Consider the following 20,635-nt stretch of genomic DNA (forward strand, 5'->3'; position numbering starts at 1 on the left):
TTAATTTCCGAACTTTGTTGTTATATGATCAGCGTTGGACCTGGGCTGATCTGTGACTGTGTGATCAAGTCACACAGCTGGCGTTGCCGCTTACTAGCTGTGTGGCTTGAGCAATGCACTCAACCTCTCTTATTTCAGCTGGTAGGTAAATTCACAAATAATTCAGGAATCCTGAGGTTCAACCGTGTTTCTGCTTATTTATCTTACATTGAGGTACTGTAACTGTAATAGAGCTGTTTCTCGCAATACCAGGTTGCAGTGAAGAGGTTTTATGGTAGGGCTTCTGAAGAAGGAGATGGAAGGAAATTCCAAATCCATCTTGGAGGGGTTTGGGGCTAGGGTTTAAGGGTTTTGGAGTGGGCGGATTGATTGGTCAAAGAACCCAGGGGTGAAGCTCTGGGACAGGAGATGAAGACACTATTCTCGTGCTGATTTGATTCCTCTGTAGGGTGTCTTTAAACTTGTCATAAACTGGTGACAGCTGTTTTACTGTAATTCCAGAACCTGAAAAATGTCTTAAGCAATTCTTTTTTATTTTGAGACAGAGTCTCTTCTGTGGCCCAGGCTGGAGTGGAGTGGCACAATCGCCGCTCACTGCAACCTCCGCCTCCTGGGTTCAAGTGATTCTCATGCCTCAACCTCCCAAGTAGCTGGATTATGGGCATGCACTACCACACCTGGCTAATTTTTTGTATTTTTAGTAGAGACCGGGTTTCACTATGTTGACCAGGCTGGTCTTGAACTCCTGATCTCGTGATCCGCCCACCTCGGCCTCCCAAAGTGCTGGAATTACAGGCGTGAGCCACCACACCTGTCCTCATCTTAAGCAATTCTTAAAAGCCTTATGATTCTAACTCAAAAATCTTATTTTTAAGAACCATGGAGATGCAAATGGACAGTATCTAGTGTATTGTGACTTTTGGTTACAAGAAAATGGGTCAAAGTGCAGCTTGATTAAACTATATTGCTGTCCGGAATTCTCATTAACCCTGTGAGGATGACTTTGGTACAGGCGAATATATATGAATTAATTGACTTTTGAAAAAATCAATTTTTAATGATTAAATTTGGTTTTAGAAATTTAAACTATCCTTAGATTAATACAGTTTTACTTAGGATGATGTACATATTTCAAAGATAGTAGACTGAGGTAAAACATGCTGATTACAGAAAAGTGTGAACAAATTTTGTAGGTTGTCTAGTTCATTGGTTTTCATACAATTTGCAAAGATGTGTTAAGAAATCAACTTAGGCACATTAGCAGTTTAGAGAGTTTATTTGAGTAAGGGTGATTCATGAACAGTCAGTGCCAAACTGCGAGCAACTGGGTCTTTACTGCAGAGTTACAAGGGGGAAACTTTTATAAGGAGCTCACAGAAGCAAGACAAAGAAAATACTTGGTTAAAGTAGAAAGGACCTTGTTAGAGGTTAGTTGGTGGTTTCTAATTGGTTAAGCTTAAGTTTTGTTTGGCTGTTTACACTGAGTTGAGTGTTAGTTTGCTTGGTGCTGGAACCTAAATGGTGGAACTGTTACCAGCAACAAATCCGATGGGTCTGCAGCAAACTCCATCCTTGCCCCGCTGGAGGAGAGGAGGGAATTTGGCAGGGAGGCATAAGGTAGCCTGACAGTCCCAGGCTCAAGTTTTAGAGCAGGAGTGAAAGTTGTAGAGTAAGAACAAAAGGAAGCAAAGTGCGCTTGAAGAGAGCCAAGCGGGCGACTTGAGAGATCCAATTGCCCTGCTAGGCCCTTGATTTAGGGTTTTATGCATTAGCGTGGTTCCAGGATTTCCATTTCTCCTCCTCTGATTTTTTTTGGGGGCAGGCTGTCTGCATGCACAGTGGCCTGCCAGCACTTGGAAAGGGACACATGTGCAGTGTTTTTACTGAAGTTGTGCACGTGTTCACTGGAGGAGTTTTTCCCTTGCCAGTCAAGCCTTCCTAAAGGAAGGTCATATGCGACTTAAATGCCACTATTTTGCCTCTTAGGGTGCATGCTTGAGCCTGCGCGCCCAACTCCTGAGATTTTATCAGGAAGCTGCTGATGACCAGCTTCAGGTGTTTCCTATCTATTGGCAGCCCATCTTTCCCTGGCGCCAGCTGCCATCCATTATTATGTTAGCGACACAGCTTAACAACTGCTTGACCATCACCTGATGGTTGCTTGACATTCCTGGTGAGGGGGCCCTCCCCTGCCCTGCTCATGTCTGACTAGCTACCTGCTCCAACATTTCCTCCCCGTCAAGAGTCCAAGACCCAATTATTTGGGAAAATGGACGAAGGTCAGTCTTCTTTAACTGCTTCCTGCTGACAGAGGGACTGTAGTGGTTGTTCTGTGGGTCTTGGCCTCTTGCTAGCTGTCAGGGCAGGATGGCTCTGTGGATTGACAAAAGCCATATCCAGCCAGATCCACAGGAGACGGGGCAGGATTTCGCCTCTGTTGTGTCCCACTAGTGAGCAGTCTAGGGGCCCTCTTTAGAAGGTTGACTCTTGAATATTGCGAGGACGGCATCCCGCACCGTTTGTCTGAAGCTTTATGGCCTGAAGGCGAGAGGAGACAAATTGAGTTATTAGATTTAGGAGACATGGGCCAAAAAGGAGCAAAAGTAGGAGACTAACAAGTGGGCCTATAAAGGGAAGAACCCAAGAGAACCATTTCCAGGTTCCTTCCCAATTTAACCAACCCTGAGTGGCTCGTTCCCGTAAACTGGAGGCTTGATTTAGGAGTTGTCTGATGTTGTCTTGTACTTTTCCTGATTGATTCACCCAAAAGCAACATTTTTCATCTAAGGCCAAACAAATTCCTCCCTGTGCTGCCGTTAACATGTCTAGTCCTCGACGATTTTGGAGGACTACGGCTGCTAAAGAGTCGATTTGTTCTTGCACGGTCGTTAAGGTTTTAGCCATGGTGTCAATGTTCTTGGCCATTTCCTTTGAGAGCTGGCTGTAGGTGAAGGAAGCTTTTGTGATTCCAGCAATTCCGGTTCCTGTACCGGCTAGAATGCCGAGTCCCGCAAGAAGGGGAATGAAATGGATTGCCCTCCTCACCCTGGGCAGCTGGGAATTCCCATAGATTGGTATTGGAAGAGAGAGATTGCCAGGGGCTATGAAGATGTCAGGGGTTACATAGCCTATGGTACAAGTTCCAGTCCAGTTAGTGGGGAGGCATTGGTGAATCGACTGGCCACAAATATAAAAGGCTCCTTGAGTTTTAAGGCATGTAGAGATATGGAAATGAAATAAGGGGGTGAGGGAGGTTCCAAAAAATTCTGAGACTGCTGATATGCCCAGGTAGCTGGTGGCTATAGTCATGCCTGCTAAGACTTGGATGCAGGGTGTTTGGCTCTGGTTAGCTCCCTTGGTTTTATTTTCCCAAAAAAGAGAATTTCGAGTTTGGTCCAATAGAACCCATTCTGCTGGAGAGCTGAGGTTGGGAATTTGCAGACATTGGTTGTAATCAGCAGGCCGAAACCAGAAATTTCGAGTTCTACATGAGCTAGGGCGTCCCTGGCAAAACTGGGTGGATTTATCTAGCAAAGTTCCCTGAGGAAAAGTAATATTTGGAGGTTTGGGGAATCTTGGTTGATGGCGGAATTGGTTGTGGGTGTATGTTTGATAAGTCTGTTGGTTAGGATCTACAGTGAAAGTAACATTACAGACTGTACTTGGAAGAGTGCCTACATTTGTTCCATTTTTCCTTTTGGCTGTAACACAAATAGGGGCTTTTCCCATTAAGTTGATATTCGTAAAGATGGGTCCGAAAATGGGAGGTTTCTGGCGGATATCAGGGAAATCTTGCTTTACTGTTGAAAGAAGGCTGTTTGCAGGCGTCATCAATCCTTTCAGATTAGGGTCCCATTGATAGGAAATATGTAATTCCGCCTCTATGCTTGTCCATTCTCTGGGTGAGGCTGGATAAGCTGTCCCTGGCATTTCAGTGGAAGAGCTAGTACATAACCAGCAATTGGTGGAGTAACGGGATCCTGTACTTTGGAGCAGTTGCTGAGCTTTTTCCAGTAATGGGAAATCAGGATGGCGGTAGGCTGCTAGTAAAGGAGTGAGAATGAGAACCAGCAGGAGCAGGCCCATGGTGACCTAAGAGAAACTGGTCACAAAACGAGCTGCCAATGGAACTCCTGCTGGTGTACAAGTTAGGGTTAAAATAGTGATAACAATCAGAGCAGTTGCCGATACAATTTCTAGTATTGGGATCACCTTACTTTGAGGCGAAGGGATGTTGGTGGGGCATTACTTATCTTCTTGTTTAAAGAGGAATTTTAGATCTTCCAGTGCCTCGCAAGTGTATTCTGGAGCTGAGGTTGCTGGTTCTGGCTCTGGTGTTTAAGGGCTTTTCCACGGCTTCACTTGAGTGTGATGGATCTAGCTGGCAATCTCCAGTACTGTAATGGCTGTAGGGGTAGATAATAGAATGGTGAAGGGGCCCTTTCAGATAGGAGTTTGTTGGGAATTTGGGGTTCCATCCTTCCAGACATTAATGAGAAGCTGTGAGCGTACAGGATATAGAGGTGGGGATTTTTCCCCTTCAGATTTTGGTTTGTTTGTAAACCATATTCCCAGAAAGCCTGCGAGAAGCCTGCTAAAGAAGAAACGTAGTGGGTGACTTTGGCAGTTTCTTCAGCTAGTAATGTCAGAATATAGGAATGGCCTACCATATAAAGCCTTGAAGGGGCTTAATTGCAAGGGAGCCTTAGGGGCAACAAATCAGAAGGAGGGCTAAAGCTAAGAGGTCCACCCATGGCTGTGCTGTTTCCTCGCAGAGTTTGTTGGGGATATGTTTGAGGGTTTGGTTATTTCTTTCCACTTTTCCTGAAGATTACAGTCTCCTGGCAGAGTGAAGCTTTATGTCCAGGGCACTACTAACCTGTTGAGTTAATTGGGAAATGAAGGAGGGACCTTTGTCACTCTGCAATGACCTGGGTTGCCTGAACTGAGGAATGAGTTCCTTTAGGAGGAATTTAGCTACCTCCTGTGCCTTTTCAGTCCTTGTGAGGCAGGCTTCTACCCATCCTGTGAAGGTGTCTACACAGACCAAGAGGTACTTACACCTGCCGTGTGCAGGGAGCTGAGTGAAGTCCATCTGCCGGTCCTCTGCAGGGTATGTACCTCTCCTTTTACTGATGGAGAGGCTTCCCCGTATGGGGATTATTTATAGTGTACAAAGTGCAGGCTTGACAAACCTGTTAAATAGTTTTATTTACTCCTGAACACCCATTTACAAATTTGCCCTAGACTGTCTTTTCTGAAGTGGCGGGAGTCCTGTAAACTCTTGATGATTTCCATTGGAAGGTTTTAGGTAGACGGAGAAGTTCTCCCAACCTATACCATCCATTGGTTTCTTTTCAATACCCATGTTGGGTGGCCCAATCTGTTTCTTCCTTAGTGTATTGGAGAGAGAGCAGTTGCATTGGAGAGAGAGAGGAGCAAGGCCCCCATGAAGGTATCTTTTGAGATGCCTGTCTCTTTAGCTGTTTAGTCATCTAACCTGTTTCCCCATGTAATTTCATCGGAGCCCCTTTGGTGTCCTTTACTGTGCACTATTGCCAATTCCTGGGGCAAATGAACAGCCTCCAATAGCTCTAAGATTTGAGGCCCATACTTAATTTGAGTATCTGGAGCTGTTAGGTACACCCTCTCCTTCCAGATAGCCGTGTGGGTGTGAAGCACCAGAAATGTGTATTTGGAATCTGTATGTACTCTTTTTCTTTCCCCTAGTTTAAGGCTTTGGTCAGCGCAGTGAGTTTGGTTAGATGCACAGAGATCCCCGGGGACAGAGCTTTAGCCTCTATAACTTGGTGAAGGGACATTATAGCATACTCTGCATAGCTAGTTCTATCCCTGACAAAGCTATTCCCACTTGAAAACCATATGTCATCTGGATTATCTAGGAGCTGATCTTTTTAGTCTTCCTGGCTGGCATAAATTTGGTTAAGTATCTCACAACACAAATGTGGTGTTATGGTCTCCTGGTAGTGGCAGTAAGGAAACTGGGTTAAGGGTGGAACACTGCTCAACTATTACCTATGGGTTTTCTAACAACAAGACTTGGTACTTTAGGAGTCTGTTTTCAGACACTGTATATCCTCTGTCTGCAAGGAAATTTAGTGTTTTGGACTAGATGTTGGATTCCCAGTTCTCTTATTGGGGAGCAGATTAACAGGTCGTCCATCTATTGTAGGAGACACTCTCTCCTCTCAAGACTTAGGTCCTGCAAATCTCTAGCCAGGGCTTGCCCAGACCAGTGGGGACTGTCTCTGAAACCTTGGGGAAGCACTGTCCAGGTGAGCTGTTGATTCCTTCCTTTTCATTCTCCCACTCAAATGCAAATAGAAATTAGGAGGATGGGTCGAGGGGGAGATACAAAAGAACGAGTCTTTAAGGTCTAAGACTGGAAACTGCTGAGCATCTGGAGGTTGGGGAAGAAGTATGTAAGAGTTGGGAAGCATTGGGTGTAGTGGGACTATTTATGATTCGCAGGTCCTGGACTAGCCTATGTTCTTCATTGCTCTTTTTAACAGGTAAGATGGGGTGTTACAGGGTATTAATAATCCATGTTTTTGAAATTTTTCAGTGAGAAGCTGAAATCCCTCTTTGGCCTCCAGCTGAAGAGGAAACTGCTTTCTACAAGGATAGCTAGAAGGATTCTTGAGCTGAATTACTATAGGCATTGCCGTTATGGCCTTTCCTGTTATTCCTGAGGCCCAGACCTCTGGATCAATGGAAAGGTCTGTGAGCAGTTTGTGTATGGTTTCCTTGAGGCATACGATTGCATTTGAAAAAGGGGGTGTTGGCCCTGGAGGAAAGGTTAACTGAGCCCCTAGTCTGAACAAAATATCCCTACCCAAAAGGTGTGTAGGGTATTCTGGCATCACTAAAAATGAATGAGAAAAGATGGTTTTCCCCCATGGGCAGCACAGAGGAGGAGTAAACCTCCAGGTTATGAGCACTTCATATTCTCCCAGGAGGGTAATTGCCTGGGGAAAGAGATAAGCACTGAGCAGGCAGCCCTCATGTCCAAAAGAAAACTTACAGTCCTGCTAGGCACATCCAAGGCAGCCCTTGGCTCTGTCCCTTCAATAGTGATATTTGATCCAGGAGCCAGCTGGAGCGTAGTTGGGATGTCCTGAAGGCCTTTCATCTTTCAGGGTAGTCCTGTTTCCCAGTGGCCAAGCTTGTAGCAATTGGAGCATGGAGAGCTGGGGGTAGGGGTCCCCACTGGTTTGGGCACTGCCTTCTTGTGTGGCCTGGCTCCCCACAGAAGTAGCATTTGGGCAAAGGGATCTGCCTGGGGCTGGCCAGAGGTGGCTGGCGGGTTTGCAGGGCAGTCAGTAGTTGGAACTGTCGCTTTTCCTTTTGCCTGTCCTTTTCTTGAGCACTTTCTTCCTCCTCCTGGTTCTGGTTGTAAAAGACCAAGGAACCTACTTTGCAGATCTCACGCATGGGGTACTGGGGTCCAGTGCTAGTTTCTGGTGTTTCCTCCTACTATCTGGGGTTGTTTGAGTTAGGGAAATGATCCTTTATGAACGATTGTCCTTCTAGTGGATCTGGGTCTAGGTTAGTATGTTTCACTAGGGCCTTTTCTAGCCTCTCTAAGAAAATGGTGAGGTTTTCATAAGGCCCTTCATCTGTTAAGGACAATTTGTTACAGTTCACAGGCTTTGCTCTGCTAGCTTTCATTCCTTCTATCAGATGGAGGGACTTGTGGTTCCTTGCTCATATACTCCCCTGGATATTGTAATCCCAGTTGGGGTTGACCTGGGGAACTGTGGTAGCCCCCACAGGGTAGCCACCAGGGTCAGTCATGTGCATTGTGTTTGCAAATTGTTAAACCGCCACTATAATGGAGTCACATTCTCCCTTAGGCAGAGTTTGTCCTAGTATGATTGAGACGTCCCTCCTGGTAAATTCATATGTTAAGCCCAGTTTAGAAAACACTTTGATATATTTGTCAGGGTCCTCCATAAACTCCCCTAGTTCCATTTTAATTTGGCTCAGGTGTTGCACAGTGAGTGGAGTCTGGACTCTAGTGGGTCCACTGGGACCACTAAACCTCCTGAATGGGACATAACTTAAGGGGATGGTGTCCAGAGGATGGCCCTGGGTAGGGAGGAGAAGGCTTCTGGGAGACTTTGATATAATTGGGTAGAAGGGGCAGTGGGGCTTGAGCTCTGGGTAAACCTGATAAGGGGACTCCTGAACCAATGGGAAGGGTTTGCATGACTATGGCTGTGGATCTGTTTTACAAGCCTGACCTTTTCAGGGTTGTTTCTTAGGGCCATGAAGACCAGTACATAGGGGATTTCTGTCCATTTTCCCTGGTGGTAGCAAAACAAATCTAGTTGATGGATAATATTTAAATTCGTGCTTCCGTTTTCTGGCCAAGATTCCTGGTCCTAGAGCTTTTATTCAAGCCAGGCTGTGTTACAGAAAAAAGCCTTTTCCTTTTTAGGGTTTGGGAGTCAAACTTTTCCCAGTTCTTGAAGATGTATCTGAGTAGTGTGTCCTGTGGTATGGAGACTTGATTACCCATCCACAAAGAGAGAACAGAGGAGAGAAGGAAAAAAGAAGGCAACCCCTCCAATTTCCCTACTGTCTTCTTCCTGAACTTACAGCATACCAGAGTGGGTAGGGCGTTACCCATTCATCCATTTTTCCTTTGCGTCTGGCAGTGTCCCCCATTCATCCTAAGGGTTCCAGAATGAACCGGTGCTTACCAGGTACCCCAACCTTGGTCCCATCTTGTTTTATGGAGGCACAATTACCCGTTTGCAAAGAAAAGAGGCGAGAAGAGGGTGTCTCCCTTTGTTCTCTTAGTCCTCTGCCTATGGCAGACCACAATGAACAGGGTGCCCCCCCCGCAATTCATCCAAGGGGTTCTGGAATGAGCCAGTGTTAACTGGGTACCCCTACCCTGGTCCCATCCCCTTTCTGGACCAGCCTGCATCTGTGTTGCAGTGGTAGCCTGTTTTGTGTTTGTAGCCTGGAACTAGTCTTCATCTCTGTTCTATGGGTACTTTGGTCTCTTGCATCTGCCTCCTTGGGCGTCCTATATCCTTATCTCCATGACCTTATAGTGACTCTTGTTCAGAGCATTCTAGCAACAAAATGATTATCTCTTTTCTCAGATTCACATTTCCCATGCTCTTTAATTAGACAAGAAGCCTGTTTTTCTGCCAATTGCTGCAAGGGGGCTGGCCTTCCCTCCCTTCAAATATAACTTTGAAGGTCCTGATACATACTGAGAAGGGCTTGGAGGTGATTAGAGGAATGGAGGAAAATTTGTATTTGGGATTCTTCATCCTCCCATGGTAACAGGCAGAACAAATGCTTAAATAGATAGAACAATCCTTCTGCTACAGGAGGAAGCAGGAGGAAGCAAGAGGAATACTCATGGAAAGCCTTCATATGCTCGCGGAAACAGCAGCCCTTGGATTTGAGAGCGCAATGTTTATTTGCCCTCCAGAGGAAGCTCTGGAGGACTTGGTGTTTGGGATAAGGGCCTGCAAATGGCAGAGAAAGAATATTCCGTCCTCCCAAAGGGGTGCTAACTCAACAAAAAAGCAAGTGGGTGGGGTCCTTAAGGGCCACAGAGTGAGGTCCTATGCAAGTAAGCAAACCACTTCAAAAATCAGTGAAAAACATGGCCCTGGAGCGTCACAGGGATGAAAAGCATATGGTAAGTCATAAGGAGCTGGCAGAGCTGAGGTTCTGATTAGTGTCTGTCCCGGCAGTGAGCCAACAGACAGGGAAAGGGTTGGAGGTCGTCTGAACTGGTAGGGTAACAAGTATAAATATCAAGGGACATCCATAAGGGAGCCCATCTCTTGGTTGCCAGGCTAACACAGCAAGAGCTGCGGGTGCATGAGTAAGAAATAGGGAGTGTGGGTTTAAGGCACAGGAGAAAGTTGCAGGACATGCAAAGTAAGAACAGAGAAAAAGCAGACTTACCCCCAAGGCAGTTGGTCCAATGGGTGTGCAAGGTCATTTTGGAATACATACAGAGAAAGGAGAATAGGTGGTGATGGGTTTTTGGGAAAGAGCTGATTGTAGTTGAAAAAGCAGAGGAAACCCCAGATACTACATGGTGGTAGGTTTTAGCCCTACCACGCTCATCGGCCTCCTGTCCAGGGGGTCATTAGTGTCTCAGGTCTACTCAGTGCAGACTCCAAGGTCCTTCCCACCCCTGCAAGCCATCCTTCAGGGTGAGCAGAGAGAGCAGCCAGGGGGAGCAGAGCCACTGTGGCTGAGAGGAATCGTTCTAGGGGTTGGTTAGTAAGCAGGAGAGTGCAAGAGAAGAAGGAAACCACATATGAGGGTTGAACGCCTCTAGCCAAAGAAGGCAAGGCGTAGGGATGTCTTACCATTAGGGAAGGTATCCGAGTCACTGCACCACTTGAGAGATCCAACTGCCCTGTTCAGCCCTTGACTTGGGGTTTTATACATCGGCATGGTTCCGGGGTTTCCATTTCTGCTCCTTGGATTTTTGTCTTGGGATGGGCTGTCTGCATGTGCAGTGGCCTGTCAGCACTTGGGAGGAGCCACATGTGCATGTGTTTACTGAAGTTGTGCGCATGATTTCTTGAGACATTTTTCCCATATCAGTCAAGTGTTCCTAGAGGAAGGTCATATACTGGTTAAACTCTGTCCTTTTGCTTCTTAGTACGCATGCTTGAGCCCACTTGCCTAGCTTTGGAGATCTTATCAGGAAGTTGCTGATCACCAGCTTCCGGTGTTTCTTGTCTTTTTGGGAGACTGTCTTTCCCTTGTACTGGCCTCCACCCATTATTATTATTTTAGAGAAACAGTGTAACAACCGCCTGATCATCACCTGATGATCACCTGACATTCCTGAGGTGGGGGCCCTCTCCTGCCCTGCTCATGTCTGCTTGACTACCTACTCTAACAGAACCAGCTTAACCTAATGGCCTCCTGATTGAACTGCTTTCTTTTTTTTTTTTGGAAACATTCTTGCTCTGTCTCCCAGGCTGGAGTGCAGTGGTGCAATCTTGACTCACTGCAACCTCCACCTCCCGGGTTCAAGTGATTCTTGTGCCTCAGACTCCTGAATAGCTGGAATAACAGGTGTGCACCACCGTGCCCAGCTAATTATTGTATTTTTAGTAGAGACAAGATTTCACCATGGTGGCCAGGCTGATCTTGAACTCCTGACCTCAAGTAATCTGCTGTCCTTGGCCTCCCAAAATGCTGGGATTACAGGCATGAGCCACTGCACCTGGCCCAAACTGCTTTCCATAAACATACAACATGCTTTTTGTGTTTGACTTCTTTCTTCCAGCGTAATGCTTTTGAAATCTATTTGTGTTGTGTATATCAGTAATACATTCTTTTTTATTGCTGAAAGAGTATTCTATTGTGTAGATATACCACAATTTGTTTATCCATTTACTCAATGATGGATATTAAAGTGGTTTCCAGCTTTTGGCTGTTATTATTATTGTTATTTTATTTTATTTTTTGAGACAGGGTCTTGCTCTGTCGCCCAAGCTGGAGTGCAGTGGTATAATCTTGGCTCACTGCAACCTTTGCCTCCCGGATTCAAGCCATTCTCCTGCCTCAGCCTCCCAAGTAGCTGGTATTATAGGCGCCTGCCACCATGCCTGGTTTTTTGTTTTGTTTTGTTTTTTCAGTAGAGACAGGGTTTCACCATGTTGGCCAGGCTGGTCTCAAACTCCTGACCTCAAGTAGTCCACCCGCCTAGGCCTCCCAAAGTGCTGGGATTACAGGCGTGAGCCTGTAGTAATATTAGTAGTGGTTAGTAGTATTATTAACATTCAATTGCAAATCTTGGTGTAGACATATGTTTTCATTTCTCTTGAGTAGCTTCATAAGAAACTGCCAAACATTTGCATTGCCAACAGTCGTGTGAGAATTCGTTACTGCGCATCCATCACCAACGTTTGATGCTATTGCCTGTTTTTAATTTAGCCATTCTAGAGGATGGGTATTATACTTTTGATTTTTGTTTCCTTAATGACTAATTATTTTGAGCATCTTTTATATGTTATTTGCCATTCTTTCTACCTTCTGTGTAAATCATCTGTACAAGTTTTTTCTACTCATTTAAAAAATTGTGTTACTTGTCTTTTATCAAGTTGTAAACAATTCTTTATTCTGGATACAAGTTTGTTTTGTTTTTTTTTGTTTTTATTCTATCTGTTTTGCAAGTATTTTCTTCTATTCTGTAGCTTATCTTTTTATTTTTATTTTTTTGAGACGGAGTCTTGCTTTGTTGCCCAGGCTGGAGTGCAGTGGCACAATCTTGGCTCACTGCAGCCCCCGCCTCCCAGGTTCAAACGATTGCCCTGTTTCAGTCTCCTCAGTAGCTGGGAATTACAGGCATGTGCCACCGTACCTGGCTAATTTTTGTATTTTTAGTAGAGGCAGGGTTTCACCATGGTAGTCAGGCTGGTCTTGAACTTCTGATCTCAGGTGGTCCACCCACCTTGGCCTCCCAAAGTGCCGGGATTACAGGTGTGAGCCACCGCACTTTTTTATTTTTAAATGTCATTTGTTTTGTGTTGTTATTGTTTGGTAAGTACTGCTTATCAAGTTTTTAAGGTATGACATATAAAGTTATTCTTTTTTTTTTTTTTTTTTTGAGACAGAGTCTCACTCTGTCGCCCAGGCTGGAGTGCAATGGCGCAATCTTGGCTCACTGCATCCTCTGCCTCCTGGATTCAAGTGATTCTCCTGCCTCAGCCTCCCAAGTAGCTGGGATTACAGGTGCGTGCCACCACGCCTGGCTAATTTTTGTATTTTTAGTAGAGATGGGATTTCACCATGTTGGCCAGGCTCATCTCCAACTCCTTATCTCAAGTGATCTACCTACCTTAGCCTCCCAAAGTGTTGGGGTTACAGGCAGTTGAAGGTAGTTTTACCTTTTCTTCCCAGTGTGTACATTTGTCTTTTAGCTTTTGCCTCATTGCACTGGCTAGGGCCTTACAATGTTGCAAGAAAGGAGTGAGAGCAAACCTTCCCCCCTGTCTTTTGGAGTAAAACATTTAGCTTTTTACCATTAAATGAGTTATTAGCTGTAGGATTTTAATAGATACTCTTTGTCAAGTTTAGGAAGAAAATTTCCCCTTTGTTTCTGCTTTGTGGGGATTTTTCTTTTTTAAAAAAATCAGGAGTGGATATTGGATTTTTTTTTTTTTAAATTTTTCTGTATTGAGATGGTCATGTACTTTTTCTCTTTTCCTTTTTTTTTGTGACGGAGTCTTGCTCTGTCGCCCAGGCTGGAATGCAGTGGTATGATCTCGGCTCACTGCAACCTCCTCCTCCCAGGCTCAAGTGATTCTCGTGCCTCAGCCTCCTAAGTAGCTGGGATTATAGGCGTGTACCACCACACCCAGCTAATTTTTGTATTTTTAGTAGAGACGGGGTTTCACCGTGTTGGTCAGGCCTGTCTTGAACTCCTGACCTCAAGCGATCCACCCACCTCGGCCTCCCAAAGTGTTGGCATTACAGGCATGAGCTACCACGCCCGGCTGTATTTTTTCTCTTTTAAGTCTGTTAACATGATGGATTATGTTGCATTTCGAATGTGAAAGAACCCATTCCTCAGATAAACCTGCTTTGGTCATGACATGTTATCCGTTTTCTATACTGTAGGAATTAATTTAGTAAGCATTTAAGATTTTTCTGTTTATATTCATGAGAAATACTTGTGGTTTTCTTAAGCACCCTTGTCTGGTTTTGTCATAGTGTTAATGCAGACCTTATTACATGAGTGGGGCACTGTTCCTTTCTTTTGGATTTTTGGGAGCATTTACATACAATTGGCATATTGGTTTTCTGTTGCTACATAACAAATTGCCACAGATTTAGCAGCTTAAGACAACACACAGTTATTAGATATCAGTTTCTATGGATCAGGAGTCTCTACTTGGCTTAGCTGGGTCCTTTGCTCCTAAGGCTGCAGTCGGGGCCTGACTTCGTTCCTTTCTGGAGCTTGGGTTCCTCCTTCAAGCTTATGTGGTTGTTGGCAGGATTCGGTTCCCTGTGACTGAGGACTCAAGTTGGCTCACCTCTTCATGCCAGTTGAATCTCTGACACCAGGGAGGGTCCCAATCCCTCTTTTAAGGTTTTTACCTAATTGAGTCAGGCCCACCCGAGGTAATTTCACTTTTGAATAACTAAAAAATAACTGATTGAGACCTTAATTATAGTTTCAAAATCCCTTCGTCTTTACCAAATAATATAACCTAATAAAGGGAGTAACTGTCCCATTACCTTTGCCATATTCTGTCTTGTCTTGTCTTTTCTTTTTTTTGGCAGAATTTCACTTTTGTTGCCCAGGCTGGAGTGCAATGGCTCGATCTTGGCTCACCGCAACCTCCGCCTCCTGGGTTCAAGCGATTCTCCTGCCTCAGGCTCCCGAGTAGCTGGGATTACAAGCATAGACCGCCACACCTGGCTCATTTTCTTGTATTTTTAGTAGAGATGGGGTTTCTCCATGTTGGTCAGGCTGGTCTCAAACTCCCAACCTCAGGTGATCTGCCCGCCTCAGCCTCCTAAAGTGCTGGGATTACAGGCGTGAGCCACCATGGCCAGCCTCCCTCCCTCTTTCCCTCCCTCCCTCCCTCCCTTCCTTCCTTCCCTTTTTTCTTTTTTTGGACAGGGTATCACTCTGTCACCCGGGCTGGGGTATAGTGGTGTGATCTCTGCCCACTGCAACCTCCGCCTCCCAGGTTCAAGCGATTCTCGTGCCTCAGCCTCCCAAGTAGCTGCTACAGGCATGCACTACCACGCCCAGCTAATTTTTTTTTTTTTTTTTTTCTAGAGATGGGGTTTCGTCATGTTGGCCAGGCTGGTCTCAAACTCTGGGCCTCAGGTGATCCGCCTGCGTCAGCTTCTCAAAGTGCTGGGTTTATAGGCATGAGCCACTGCTCCTGGCCAGCTTTGCCATGTTCTGTTGGTTAGAAGCAGATCAGTTTCTACCCACACTCAAGAGGAGGAGTCATATAAAGATTACACAAAGGATTGACTCATTGGGATTACTAGAGTGTGTCACATTTGACATAATTTCTTTTGTAAATGTTTGGTAGAATTCATCTGGGCTGGGACTTTTCTTTTTGGAAAGATTTTCAACTACGAATTGAGTTTCTTTATTAGGTATTTGGCTATTCTACTTACCTGTTTCTTCTTGAATGAACTTTCATAGTGTTTTTCAGGCACTGTGTCTGTTTACTCTGAATTGTATAATTTACAGGGATAAAGTTTATAATGTTTCTTAATTAGCCTTTTAACACCTGTAGGATCTGATATTGGTTATTTGTGTCCTTTCTTGTTTGTAATTGGCCTGACTAGAGGTTTATAAATTTTATTGATCTTTTTCCAAGAACCACCTTTGGTTTGATATTTTTCTCCCTATTGCTTGTCTATATTCTGTTTCATTGGTTTATGCATATATCTACATATCTTTCCTTCTGCTTATTTTGAGTTTAATTTGTACTTCTTTTTCAAGTTTCTTATGGGGAAAGCTTGGGTTATTGATTTTAGACTTTTCTTATTTTTAAGAAAATAGATATTTAATGATAATTGTTTCTTTTTCTTTTTCTTTTTTTTGTTTTTTGAGATGTAGTCTTGCTCTGTCGCGAGGCTGGAGTGCAGTGGCGCGATCTTGGCTCACTGCAACCTCCGCCTCCCGGGTTCAAGCGATTTTCCTGCCTCAGTCTCCTGAGTAGCTGGGACTGCAGGTGCCTGCCACCACGTCCAGCTAATTTTTGTATTTTTAGTAGAGATGGGGTTTTACCATGTGGCCAGGATGGTATCAATCTCTTGACCTCATGATCCGCCTGCCTTGGCCTCCCAAGGTGTGGGATTACAGGCGTGAGTCACCGTGCCTGGCTGACATTTAATAATTGTTTCTAAGTATTGATTTTGACTTTTAAATTTTTATTCAAGATATTTTCTAATTTCTTTTTTTTTTTTTTTTTTTTTTTTTTTGAGACGGAGTCTCGCTCTGTCGCCCAGGCTGGAGTGCAGTGGCACGATCTCAGCTCACTGCAAGCTCCGCCTCCCAGGTTCACGCCATTCTCCTGCCTCAGCCTCCCGGGTAGCTGGGACTACAGGCGCTCGCCACATCACCCGGCTAGTTTTTTGTATTTTTTAGTAGAGACGGGGTTTCACCGGGTTAGCCAGGATGGTCTCGATCTCCTGACCTCGTGATCCACCTGTCTCGGCCTCCCAAAGTGCTGGGATTACAGGCTTGAGCCACCGCGCCCGGCCTGATATTTTCTAATTTCACTTGTGATTTCTCCCTGGCACCATGGCTTATTTAGAAGTATGTTGTTAAATTTTGAATATTTTTTCTTTTCCAGATATTTTGTTTTCAGTTTCTAATTTGACTTTTTTATGGTCACACAATGTATTTTGTATGATAAAATTTAGGAGGGTTTACTTTTACATTTAATGGGACTTATTTTATGATACAGAATATGGTTTATCTTTTTTTTTTTTCTTTTTTTCTTTTTTTTTTTTTTTAATTTTTTTTTTTTTTTTTTTTTTTTAAATTGTAGGGTACATGTGCATAACGTGCAGGTTTGTTACATATGTATACTTGTGCCTTGTTGGTGTGCTGCACCCATCAACTCGTCATTTACATCAGGTATAACTCCCAATGCAATCCCTCCCCCCGCCCCCCTCCCCATGATAGGCCCCGGTGTGTGATGTTCCCCTTCCCGAGTCCAAGTGATCTCATTGTTCAGTTCCCACCTATGAGTGAGAACATGCGGTGTTTGGTTTTCTGTTCTTGTGATAGTTTGCTAAGAATGATGGATTCCAGCTGCATCCATGTCCCTACAAAGGACACAAACTCATCCTTTTTTATGGCTGCATAGTATTCCATGGTGTATATATGCCACATTTTCTTAATCCAATCTGTCACTGATGGACATTTGGGTTGATTCCAAGTCTTTGCTATTGTGAATAGTGCTGCAATAAACATACGTGTGCATGTGTCTTTATAGCACCATAATTTATAATCCTTTGGGTATATCCCCAGTAATGGGATGGCTGGGTCATATGGTACATCTAGTTCTAGATCCTTGAGGAATCGCCATACTGTTTTCCATAATGGTTGAACTAGTTTACAATCCCACCAACAGTGTAAAAGTGTTCCTATTTCTCCACATCCTCTCCAGCACCTGTTGTTTCCTGACTTTTGAATGATCGCCATTCTAACTGGTGTGAGATGGTATCTCATTGTGGTTTTGATTTGCATTTCTCTGATGGCCAGTGATGATGAGCATTTTTTCATGTGTTTGTTGGCTGTATGAATGTCTTCTTTTGAGAAATGTCTATTCATATCCTTTGCCCACTTTTTGATGGGGTTGTTTGTTTTTTTCTTGTAAATTTGTTGGAGTTCTTTGTAGGTTCTGGATATTAGCCCTTTGTCAGATGAGTAGATTGCAAAAATTTTCTCCCATTCTGTAGGTTGCCTGTTCATTCTGATGGTAGTTTCTTTTGCTGTGCAGAAGCTCTTTAGTTTAATGAGATCCCATTTGTCAATTTTGGCTTTTGCTGCCGTTGCTTTTGGTGTTTTAGACATGAAGTCTTTGCCCATGCCTATGTCCTGAATGGTACTACCTAGATTTTCCTCTAGGATTTTTATGGTATTAGGTCTAACATTTAAGTCTCTAATCCATCTTGAATTAATTTTCGTATAAGGAGTAAGGAAAGGATCCAGTTTCAGCTTTCTACTTATGGCTAGCCAATTTTCCCAGCACCATTTATTAAATAGGGAATCCTTTCCCCATTTCTTGTTTCTCTCAGGTTTGTCAAAGATCAGATGGCTGTAGATGTGTGGTATTATTTCTGAGGACTCTGTTCTGTTCCATTGGTCTATATCTCTGTTTTGGTACCAGTACCATGCTGTTTTGGTTACTGTAGCCTTGTAGTATAGTTTGAAGTCAGGTAGCGTGATGCCTCCAGCTTTGTTCTTTTGACTTAGGATTGTCTTGGAGATGCGGGCTCTTTTTTGGTTCCATATGAACTTTAAAGCAGTTTTTTCCAATTCTGTGAAGAAACTCATTGGTAGCTTGATGGGGATGGCATTGAATCTATAAATTACCTTGGGCAGTATGGCCATTTTCACGATATTGATTCTTCCTATCCATGAGCATGGTATGTTCTTCCATTTGTTTGTGTCCTCTTTTATTTCACTGAGCAGTGGTTTGTAAGACAAGGTCTCTCTCTGTCACCCAACTGGAGTGCAGTCGCAAGATCTCTGCTTACTGCAATCTCCGCCTCCCGGGTTCAAGTGATTCTTGTGCCTCAGCCTTGCAAGTGGCTGGGATTGCACGCCCGGCAAATTTTTGTGTTTTTAATAGAGATGGAGTTTCACCATGTTGGCCAGGCTGGTCTCGAACTCCTGACCTCAAGTCATCTGCCCACCTCAGCCCTCTAAAGTGGTGGGATTACAGGCATAAACCACCACCCCTGGCCAGTATATGGTTTGTCTTTGTGAACATCCCATATATAATTGAAAAGAATGTTTTTTCTGCTATTGATTGAAATGTTCTATACATCTCAGATCAGTTTGGTTGAGGGTTGCTTGGTACTTTTGTGAAAGGGCACCGGCAGCTTTTGCCATACAGTAGCTACTATATTATATAGTAGGACTCTTCAGAGCAAACATTGAACTCTAATGGATCAATTGGTCAAATTGATTAAATCTTGGTAGTTTTGGGGGTGGGATTGGGACAGGGAGAATAAAAGTTGATTTGTTTTGAGTATCTACTTTGTGCCAGGTGCTGTTTTAAGGCATAGTGAGCACACTGGAAAACTGATTAAAGCATACATTTCCTTTCCTTAAGAAACTTGTGTCTCATAGGGAAGATGATCAGTAGTATGGAGGATGGAAGTGAGCATGAGGTGCTAAAGCAATTACCCAAAACAGGTTATATTGAAGTAATAGTATTGTAGAATGATCTAAAAATTAGGTATTAGTAATGCTTAAAATTCTCAGTTACAGTGGTAGTAGTCTCATGTCTGTATTGTTTGCCTTAGAGGGGAGGAGGTTGGAGCCTATGAGATGGTAACTGCTAATATTTGATGAGTATTATGCTTTAGGCATTCATTTTAGCTTGTTACATGTATTAACTTTTAATTACCGCATACTCTTTGAGAATGGGTACTGTTATTCACATTTTATAGAACAGGAAACTGAAGCACGTAGAGGTTAACTTGCCAAAGTCAGAAATAAGTCATTGAGTTTTAGGATTCATGGAAGAACATTGTGGTCTAACATGCCTCTGAGATATAAGAAATTATGGTGACAATCCACTTGATAGATACAAGGATGTGATCTAGGATAGAGAATGGCGCTAGGAATGTAGAGAAGGAGACCGATGTGAGAGGGTTCATTAAAATAAAATCTGCAGCACTGGGATAAGATAAAGTGGGAACAAAGTGCTGAAGAGGAACTCTTTTCTGCCATAGAGATGGGGAGAGAATATAGTTCCCCCAAAGAGCTGTTGGATGGAGACAGACAGCAGACACATGTGCGTGTGCTGTCTCTCTCTCAGCCTCTCTCAATCTCTCACTCACTCGCTGTTTTTGAGATGTCTTCAAACTAGCCAGGTAGAAATTCCCTCTTGAGGTTCAGGCAAGGTGGAAAGTGTGGATGAAAATTTGGTCCTCATCATCTGTAATAACGATGATATTTGGATCCATGGCAGTGTTGTGATCACCAGAAGAAGAGAACAGAAAGAGAGAAGAGATTTTAAAAGGCAACTTGAAATGTCTTATGATTATTGGATAGAAAGGCTTTGGATTTGTTAGGTACTATGGCTCAAATTTGTGTTGATTTGGTAGTGGCAACTCCAGGGGCTTAACTTCTAGCATTACCTAGTATGTCATTGAGAAAGGGGTGTGCAGTAGAGGGAGAATTTTAAGAATTAGAAGAGCTTGGCTTACTTGGTTTAGTCTGCATTTAGGACTTGGACATACTATCTCACAGATGAGCCTTTGCTGCCTTCAGAGTAAAATGGAAATAAGGTAATAAGATTGAACGTGGAAAAGAGCTTTTTATAAATGTGAAATCTGTATTGAGCCAGTCAACTAGCTACTTAGATAGTATCATGAAGGTGAGATTATATAACTCCACTGGAATGATTCCACAATTTACAAATACAAGAATTTGTGGTTATACCACACCTGGGCTTTTGGACTGAAAATACCTTGGGTAGTGTGTCTTAGTCTGTTTGGGCTGCTGTAACAAAAATACCATAGACTGGGTAGCTTATAAACAACGAAAGTTTATTTCTCATGGTTCTAGAGGGCTGGAAAATCCAAGGTCAAGGTACTGGCAGATTTAGTGTCTGGTGAGGGCCTGCTTCCTGGTTCATAGATGTCTCTTCTCACTGTGTCCAAACATGGCAGAAGGGGAAGGAGTGAGGGAGCTCTCTGGGGTGTTATTTTAATAAATGCATTAATCCCACTCATGAGTCTCCACCCTATGGCCTAATCACCTCCTAGAGGCTTCACCTGCAAATACTATCACATTGGGGATTAAATTTCAATGTATGAATTTTGGGGGCACACAAACATTCAGACTATAGCAAGTAGCAAAATGGTATTCTCATTCTCTAGATAG

The 20,635-nt window shown here is 43.8% G+C and overlaps 2 protein-coding genes across 2 annotated transcripts in view; one reads left to right on the top strand and one right to left on the bottom strand.

The window, feature by feature from the left end:
- Positions 1 to 20,635, top strand: part of SMIM13 (small integral membrane protein 13) — a 45,101-nt gene that overhangs the window by 5,817 nt on the left and 18,649 nt on the right. The gene's annotated exons all lie outside the window — the stretch shown is intronic.
- ERVFRD-1 (endogenous retrovirus group FRD member 1, envelope) lies at positions 1,258 to 10,538 on the bottom strand. Its single transcript, XM_025384335.1, has 2 exons — positions 10,377 to 10,538; positions 1,258 to 4,406 (listed from the first exon to the last, which is right to left on the bottom strand). The coding sequence occupies exon 2, from the start codon at positions 4,084 to 4,086 to the stop codon at positions 2,473 to 2,475; it is 1,614 nt and encodes a 537-aa protein (XP_025240120.1). The 5' UTR covers positions 4,087 to 4,406; positions 10,377 to 10,538; the 3' UTR covers positions 1,258 to 2,472.

Source organism: Theropithecus gelada, chromosome 4 (genome assembly GCF_003255815.1).
Source record: "Theropithecus gelada isolate Dixy chromosome 4, Tgel_1.0, whole genome shotgun sequence".
Taxonomy (NCBI): domain Eukaryota; kingdom Metazoa; phylum Chordata; class Mammalia; order Primates; family Cercopithecidae; genus Theropithecus; species Theropithecus gelada.

Coding starts and splice junctions, on each gene's coding strand:
- ERVFRD-1 (XM_025384335.1), bottom strand. CDS start 4,086: ATGGGCCTGCTCCTGCTGGTTCTCATTCTCACTCCTTTACTAGCAGCC.